At 47.9% G+C, this 9,068-nt stretch overlaps 1 protein-coding gene across 1 annotated transcript in view; it reads right to left on the bottom strand.

The window, feature by feature from the left end:
• The window catches only part of NR2E1 (nuclear receptor subfamily 2 group E member 1), a 19,957-nt gene extending 19,119 nt beyond the window's left edge, over window positions 1-838 (bottom strand). The window contains exon 1 of the mRNA XM_007447255.1: window positions 573-838. Coding sequence (XP_007447317.1) covers window positions 573-597 — 25 coding nt within the window. The 5' untranslated portion in view covers window positions 598-838. The remainder of the gene's footprint in view (window positions 1-572) is intronic.
• Between the last annotated feature and the right edge of the window lie 8,230 nt (window positions 839-9,068).

Genomic DNA, 9,068 nt, shown 5'->3' with positions numbered 1-9,068 from the left:
CGGTTCGCCATACTTTAAATTCCCCAGTTATGACCTACTCGGATTTAGGATTAAGGAAAATGTGACTTTTAAATTGTTTCTGCTTCCCAATTTGCAGGATTATTTGAAATAGCTAGAAAAGGGGTGCAAAGCATTCCATTCAAAATCCGCTTTGCGCAAAGTTGCTTTTGCGCTCTGGAGCTCGGAGTTTTGAGCGAGCGTGTTATTGTGCTGCAGCCTGGGGCTGCGGCCTAGTTCCCGCCCCCGCCGCCTCCTCCCCCTCTTCCCCGCACCTGGCCGCTAAGTGGAGGCAACTCGCGGGACTGTTGGGCGGCCTGGGTCGCAACCTTCCCACCATACCAGAGAAAGGGGTGAATCAAGCAATCCAGAGGTAACGAAATTGTTCTTCTCTCACCACGAAAGGCACTGACTCATGGTCTACAAGGAGCTGGGCCAAAGCGCAGACACCGCTGGAGTCCCTCTCCCAGGCTCGGAGTCTCGGAGATCGGAGCAGGACCTCCCCCGGCTACCCCGCCCGCCCGTCCGTCCCAGCCTGCGCGCCTGAGCCCCGCAGCGGCCCGATAGGTACCCACTTGTTGATCCGGCCGGCTTGCTCATGCTGGCGGTCCCGGGGCGGAGCGGTTGGTGGGCGCTGCCCGAGTCCCGGCCGGCAACGCCCGCTTCGCCGCCGGGCGCCGCCGCTCTCCAGCCGCCTTCCAGCCTGGGAGGCTCCGGGGCCGGACAGGTGGGTGTCGATTGCGCGCTGCGCTGCTCCCCGGGCGCTCAGAATTCGTTCCACAGTGGAAAATTAAGCATCCTTAAGTTTCTTCCCGCCTCTTGCAAAACCGCAGCTGCTGGGAATGTTGCTTGGTATGGACACAGGCATGTACAGACAAATGGAGAGACGGACAGGCAGATCGAGGGAGAAGGGAGGGCAGGCAAGAGAAGGGTATTGAAGAACAGAGATGGAGACACGAAAATGGTCTTTCTACGGAGCAAAAAGGGCAAAATCCCTCTCTTTCCCCATTCCTGTCTCTCAGTCTTCAGTTCCTCCCTCTACATTAGGCAGGCAGAGTGTGGGCAGATCTCTACAGACCGCTGCTCTTTTACGGAAAGAAGGGAAACACACAACCGCAGTCTCAGGCAGATGGGCTCCGCGCTGCCCAAATCCGAGCGCGGAGTGGGAAAAACTAGATTGCTGGGAAGTCTTCCGAGGGAACAGGAGGCCAGCTCCCGGTTTCCGGGGAGAGCCAAGCACGCAGCGGCAAAGGGTTCCCGAAGTTCATTACCCCGTGACTTTGTGCCTGTCGCTGCGGACTGGGTCCCCTGTAATATCTCCAGAAGCGCTCTGACAGGCAGCCACGGGGAGGGGAATAGGGCGTCCCTGGCCCACTTAGCTTTTCCCCCAACTCCTGGCGGGGTCTGACGTCAGCCATGTGCGGGGAGGGGATGGAAAGAGGGAGGGGGTTAAATGCTAATGATATTAATGAACCTCCAAGCGGCTCCCAAAGAAAATGCAGGCGCTCTCGGAGCTGAGGAGTTAGAGTATGAATAAGGGAGTGTGGCTCTGTGCGTGCGAGATGGTGAGGACGGTGCTGCTCTCGTAATAAAAATGAATTATTATATTTCATGGCAAGGAGGTTAGGGGAGGGGAGCTGGAGCTTTCTCAGAACGCTTTCCCCCTTCTCTCCAGAGAGCCAGACAGATTCGTGGAAGAACTGGGTGGCTGTGTGTTTGTGTGTGATTGTGCGCGCCGGATATGGCCATGTGAGTTGGTTCATTCTTGGTCTCGTGCCCCTTCTGTTGGGTAAAACTTGGATCTGGTCCAAGGTGAGTAATTATTCATTTTGCAACTATCTACGGAACGTTATAGGCGAGACACTGTGTGCGTATTTGGGGCCTGGGACGGGGTTTGCCGGAGGCTCCGCGTTCCTGTGGCCTTCGCGCTGTCCACTTGGGCACCGGCTGCCGGGAGGGTGCCGCCGGCTTGCCGAAGTAAAGCCCATCCGGAGCAGGGCGAAGCTATTTCGCCTCCATTATTTCTGCACTGGAGCGGCTGGAGGGTAGAGCTTTCCCTCCCGCTGCCCGTCCCCAGCGGGCTTCGCTTGCCCCCCACCGCCCCAATTCAGGGTCCAGGAATTCTGGAGAGCTTCCTCCCCCGCCTTAGCCCCCTACTCCTCCCGCCCGCCTTTCCCGCGATTCCTGTGCTCTCTCCTGCCCTGGATCCTGTACCGCGCTGGGAGAGCGCACGCCTAGACAGCGGTGATCCCCGATCTCTAAGAGATTAATTCTTACTAAAGCTCTCCCAGCAGCTTGAACTTGTCGAACAAGAGCTTGCCAGCCTCACCTCCTGGCGTGGGCTTGGCCAAAGGTCAAGGGTCACACCTCCTGCTCTCCCGCCCTCCGCTCAAGCTCTGGGGGAGGTGAACAGATAGTAGCACTCCGCAATTCTACCCGCCCGCTCCCGGTCCCACTTTCTCCAGACTCTGTGTCAACCCGGGCTTTCGATCAGAGTATGTGTGTGCAAGGGAGTGCTTGCGTCCCCCGGACCCTCGGAGGGCGCCGCAGTTCCTCGGCCCCGGAGGTTCAGGGCCGAAGGCTGTGCGCTCCTGCTGGCGGCCGCAGCACGTGACCGCAACTTTCCGCCGCGGCCTGGGCTGGGCCTGGAGCCCCCGCCCGCGCACGCCCCTCACCAGAGCCCGCGTCCTTGCTAGTGCTGAGCAGCGACCAGGACTCGGGCCTGGGGACACTCGGAAAGAGCAAGAAAGGGGACAACTACCTCCCAAGTTTTTTCGAAGTGGGACGGTTTTTCGAAGTGGGACGAGATCAGGGAAATGTGGAACAAAGCCACAAACCTGAGGGGATTTTTAGGAGACAAGACAATAAGTCAACATTGTTGACAACCAAGTTAGGCAGACTTGTGCTCGGTGCCCGAGGCGTGGTGCAAACTCGAACTCCGCACCTAGAAAAGTATATGATTTCCCGCCGGCGTTTGAGAAACACAGTTACTGTGCCATTTTGGAGCCTGGGGCGCCGGCTTCCACCAGAGAGACACTTGCCACGCCCCCCCCCCCCCCCCCCCCCGCCACTACCGCCAGCTGAAGTGACACATGAGACTCCTCTTCCCCGGCCAGAGCCGCCCAAGAGCTCGGTAACAGTATTAAATCCAATGAGTCTGTGTTTCGATTTAAAAGTTCTATGCCCCCTCCCCCCCCCCCCCCCCCCCCACCGCTACCACCATCACCACCGCCACGTGGACGCAAAGGGCGGCGCTTGGTTCAGGCCGAAGAACTTTATAGAGTCCAAATAATTTAAGATGAAGGTCAAAGATGAAGGCCGGCGTAGAAGACTAGGCTCAGGTCTGTCTCCAGGGGAGAAGTTTAGGAGTCTGTGGCTAGGAGACCTGGAAGCCGCTGTGCAGGTGCCGGGGCTTGGAGGTAGGAGGACTATGGTTCTAGAGGGTCCAAACCACCGGTTTCCCTACTCCAGACACTCTTGCCTTACTGACTCAGTTGTAGGCACCAAAGCTTGTGGAAAATACTCCCGAGGCTTACCAAATTGTCTCAAAGTCAAAATGGGAATATCCCCTCTTACTCCCACCACCAGTCTTGAATCAAGCAGGGTGGCAAGAAGAATTCCACTGAATAGAAACACACACACACACACACACACACACACACACACACACCATCCAGCCCTGGCAAAAGACACAACATGCGCATACACACCCACAGCATGTTCTGCCCTCCTGGCTGTAATTATGCGCACGCTTTGCATAACTCACAATGCAGTTCTGAAATCATCATGATGACTTTCTGGCATGATTGGTTCGGTGGCAACAGCAGCTACAAGATCCAGGGTAGGCAGGAGGGGCTAGGGCCCAGCTGCCCACCAGGTCCAGGAGGAGCCTGGCACCAGTGTCCGCTGGCTTCTACTAACTGGAAGCTGCTGCAGGACACAGGGACCTCGGATCTAAGGTGTAAGAAACTTGGGACTCTTGTGGTCGCAGCTCAGAGAAGAAAGACTCTTCAAGGTAGGGACTGTTACTTTTCATCTTCCTATCCATAGGCTCGAGCAAGCACGCTGCCTGATTCATAGTAGGTGCTGCATAAACATTGGGCAAATGAATGAAGGTGAATGTAGCCTGCAGATTTCCCAAGAAGTCACTGGAGGCACAGCAAGGCTAATCACTGGAAGCCAGGAGGTGGAGCTTCAGGCTCTGTCCCAACTAGCTATGTAAATTTGGGCAAGTGACTAGACCTCTGTTGGCTCCAGATCATTATCTGTAAAATGATTAAGTCCTGTTCAACCTTAACTTTCAAAGATTTTTCTTGTGAGTCCACAAAGAGAAGTGATTGATGAGGGGCAAATGCCATGTATCTCAGAAATACCTTTTAACAGAGACAAGATATTAAGTTCAAGGATGAGTTTATAAAGTTGGCTTGGAAAGGGTGTGACCACACCCCAGAGGTTCTCAAGCCTTTCTGACCAGGTCCAAACATAGCCTCTAGCATAGTCTTTATCCTCTTGTGAGTATGGAGTTCTCAACCAAAACCAAAGCAAAAACACAGGGAAGACATCTTTTATCACAGGATGTTTACATTTTGGTCAAGGAGATAAGAAATAAGACCTTCAGAAGGATGATGGAATCTAGGAGTCTCTGTCCATCCAGCAATCCACCCCACTCATCAAACACTGAGCACCCACTATGTGCCAGAGATTAATGACATGACCCCTTTCTCAAGGAGTCTACAGGGAGAGCAGGCTCATAAAAGGTGATAAGTGCTTTAGACTGGATTGAAACACAGGACATTCTGGAAAAATATACAAGGGACCCTAAACCAGTGTGGAGTTGGGAAGGCTGTCAATGCCCTTGGAAAACTGGTTATATGTTAGGGGAATCTACTGCCTCTGAAAACTGTCTTCTAGTATAGCTCACTCTCTTGCTAATCCTCTTTCTCATCCATTTAAAAAGGGAGGTAGAAAAACAGAAATAGACTCACAGACATAGAAAACAAACTTATGGTTGCTAAAGGGGAAAGGAAAGGGAGGGATAAATTAGGAATTTGGGATTAATAGATACACACCACTATATATGAAATAGATAATCAACAAGGACCTACTGTATAGCACAGGGAACTATATGCAATATCTTGCAATAACCTATAATGGAAAAGAATCTGAAAAAGATTATACATATATAGCTGAATCACTTTGCTGTACACCTGAAACATTGTAAACCAACTATACTTAATTTTAAAAATGTTTTAGAACAACAAAGAAAGGCGGGAAGTAGAGTCCTGTGAATTAGATTGCATGAGAGAGGCAGGGGTGCAGGACACCCCTCTAGCATCAGATTATTTGGGTCTGACCTCTAGATCTCCATTCACTTAGTTTCCCTAAAAAACAGTGCCATTTTCTCCATTAAGTGCCCCCTCCAATATTCTAACTTAAAACAGTAAAGGAGAAAGGAAAAGCTTTCCCATCAGCAAGCAAAGCTAAAGTTGGTGTGGAACAGAGACTCCCCTCCCCAACCAGTGATCAACCCCCTCTCAGAGGCTACCCTGTCTCTAGAGATTCATTCCTTTAAAATTCCCCTCACCTCAAGGACAAGCAGGGTTGAGAAATACCCAGACCCAGAAAATGTCTGGCAAAACCTACCAGTTAAGGTTGCCTGGGGTTTGATGTTCAGTTTCCAAAAGACCCTGACACAAGTTTTGTTTGTTTACATGAAGGGGAAAGTTGATTTTCATTTGCTTCCAGGTCATAATTCAACCTATACTTGCTTGTTGCTTCCCCAGTGGGTGGGGAGTGAGAGAGAAGGTGGGTCATAGAGCAGAGTGTCCAGCTCAAAGTAGGTGCTCAGTGAGGGCTCACTAACTGCAAGAAGCAATCTCACCAGGCTTGCTCCTGAGTCTGCTGTGGATCTGTCTACAAGTGGTTTGGCTCCTATCTAACTCTTCTCATAAAGAAACATTGAGAACAATCCAGAAAAGAGGCCCAGGTGCTCCAGAACTGAACTGGTGCCGAGTTATGGAGTTCTTCCTTGACATTTTCTAGAACTCTGTTATCTAAGAGTTGTCTGTTACTCCTTACTAACAGCACCCCTGCCTCTCTCATACAATCTAGTATTGGTGCTAACAGCAGCAACAATAAGAAAAGGCCACGTATGACGGGCTCCTTTTTTTTTCTTTCTTAACAAATAACAAATTGTGTCTCTGCATTTATTCACACACTCTCTTAGGGCCATATCAGCAGAAGAAATTCAGGTCTAGGGGCAGGCTGGGGATTAGAAGCTTACAGAGTCTCACTACACTTTTATATTCATCTTGCCCCAGGAACAATCAAATAGAGACATCTTTCTCCCATCTTTTACTTTATTTCCTACATACAATATTTTAATTGTTTATATCCTGCCTTGTTGCAGGAAGAATTTATTATGGCTCTCATGTCAAATTGCTTTAAGTTAAGACCTGGGCTCCCTCCCTATAAGATGACTCACCTGAAATGTATTTAAAATAGAAACAACCAGAGACGTTACCAGGAACAAAGGAACAAGAAAATAGTGTCCTCCAGAAAGATAGGTCAGCAGAGACAAAGCTGCCTGTTTCTTATTTCCTAATGGCAAGAGTAAAAAGTTTAGAGGAGACGTAAGGGATACTCAGCTCTCCAGCTAGACAGGGAGCTCCGTGAAGCAGACTGATTCATCTTGGGTTGCCAGCCCCTAGCACTCTGGCACATAGCAGTGCTTGATAAATGTGGAATATATGGGTGACCCTGCCTGATGGTACTCACAAGGAAAGCTGAGGCTTGAGGTGGAGGACTTGCCTTTGCTCTGCCCCAGCAAGGGGGAGGACAGGGAGTAGGCACAGGTCCTCTAGGCCCCCAAACCTTGGGAAGAGGTCAGTTTTGGTTTTCTAAAACAAAAGAATGACTAGAGAAACAAGAAAGACTACATCCAGGGAAGGATTGGCCACCAAACCTCCTTCAACCTCTTAATTTCCTGTGAACTGCACAGTCCAACTTGGCTCCCATTTAGCCCAGAATTATACAGCACACAAACCAGAAAGGACCTTAGAGATCAGTACTCATCTAATTTCATCATTTTACAGATGAGGAAACTGAGACCCTTAGAGACAAAGCTTGTACTAGGTCACTCATCTAGAGACAAAGGCCAACCCCAGAACCCAGATCCCTTCACGCTGAGTCTAATGATCTCTGAAATATTAATTCCACTGCATTGAGCTACCTCCCATTCCCCAGAAGGGCCTCTAGAAGCTCCAATTAAGGCAATTTCATTCGCAAGTGAAGTAATCGGAATTAAGAAAAGTGTTTTGTGCATCTTGAAGCTATAGTTCTGTATTTCTGGAACTTCAGACTCTTCCACTTCACAGATTTTTCTTTACATTCTCCCTCTGCAAGTACTTAAAATTTGCTGTGTCCAAATGGATAGAAAATGTGTGAGGTCTCTTTCTGTTTTGTAGAGGGAATGATGTAGGCTACGAGAGGAACCACTTAGAGACACTAATTGTAGATGCTGAGAAAAAGGTCAATAATTAGATTGAACAATTAATCACAGAATTTGATCAGTGTGGATTGCCAATCTGGGCCTTTCAGATTTAAAAAACATCTCTCTATTCCCTCCACGACAGGTTTAGAACCTACTTTATCCAGATTACTGTTTCAACACTAGTAGAAACAATTGTTATGTAAAATGGGATAGCCCGGTTTAAATGTGGCTAACGTATTTGAGAATAAACTACAATTCTATTCTTTATTCAGTCAATAAGTATATCAGGACCACATATTCGATCTCTGCCAATGCAGTGAAAAGCATCATACATTCTAGTATGCTTTGTTTCTAAATGATCTAGTTCACACAGTACTCTGCGCCTATTCTAGTAAGTAATTTCAGAATTCACATCACTTACAAAGATGCCAAGTGGCTATTTAGGGAAGTCTGAATAAAAAAAAAAAAAAAAAAAACCTCCAAAACAAAACAAACCTCCCCCTCTCTTCTCCCTCCCCCAAAACCCCTTTCTAAATGATCTAGTTCACACAGTACTCTGCGCCTATTCTAGTAAGTAATTTCAGAATTCACATCACTTACAAAGATGCCAAGTGGCTATTTAGGGAAGTCTGATTCAAAAAAAAAAAAAAAAAAACCTCCAAAACAAAACAAACCTCCCCCTCTCTTCTCCCTCCCCCAAAACCCCACGTGTTTTGTGCAAGACGGAGTCAACCAGTGGGATTCACAGGAGGTCCCCAAGTCAAATGCTGCAGCTGCGTTTTAAAAAAGGGTTGGATAAACTACGGCCGTTAATAACATCTGTATCTAGGCAAGCTAAGATGATGATAGGGGTAATCAGATCTCATGCTTCAGGGCATAAGATGATTGCCTGCTGGGAGAAGGAGGATTTAGGCTTTCAGGTATAGCAGTGCACAACTCAGGAGGTAGGTTGTAGACATTTCTCCAAGTCTCTAAAATTTCAGGTGTAACTGACATGATTTTGAAATAGATGAAACATTTGAAATCTAGTGTTTCTTTCAGATCAGGACATTGAATAATTAGATATTTGAAATGCCCACATGTACCACATATAACATATGTATCTCTCTATAGATAAGATACAAATATTTAGATGCCTTTTTTGAAGGCTGATGTTTTGACCATCTTTAGTGCAAAGCAGATGCTTAACAAACGCTAAACAACAATGAAAACAGTGGAGGTAACTCAACTTTAGTCCATGCATTTATGATTAGCTAAAATAATGCATAATTACCCAAGCACTCATAATAGCACATATTTGGATCACTAAATATATGTTTTCCAGTTGCATTAGCTAAATAATGATTGGAGTTGCATGTTTGGAGTGTACAAGGAATGTATTCATTTTAATGTCCTGATCACTAAAGTAATTTTTAAAACAATATTTGTCTGGAAGTGAGAAAGGAATTGCACAAAATAATCTTAACTTCTCTTTCAATTTCTTTAATATTTTCAAACCCTAGGTGGGTGGGCACTTTAGGACAGTTGTACAATTTAATCACTTTTGAAAACACTACAAGTGTTGAGTATGGTTAAAGAG

This window comes from Lipotes vexillifer, unplaced genomic scaffold (assembly GCF_000442215.2).
Source record: "Lipotes vexillifer unplaced genomic scaffold, Lipotes_vexillifer_v1.1 scaffold515, whole genome shotgun sequence".
NCBI lineage: Eukaryota > Metazoa > Chordata > Mammalia > Artiodactyla > Lipotidae > Lipotes > Lipotes vexillifer.
Note: the sequence above shows the minus strand (reverse complement) of the source record. Positions and strands in the feature narration are given on the sequence as shown.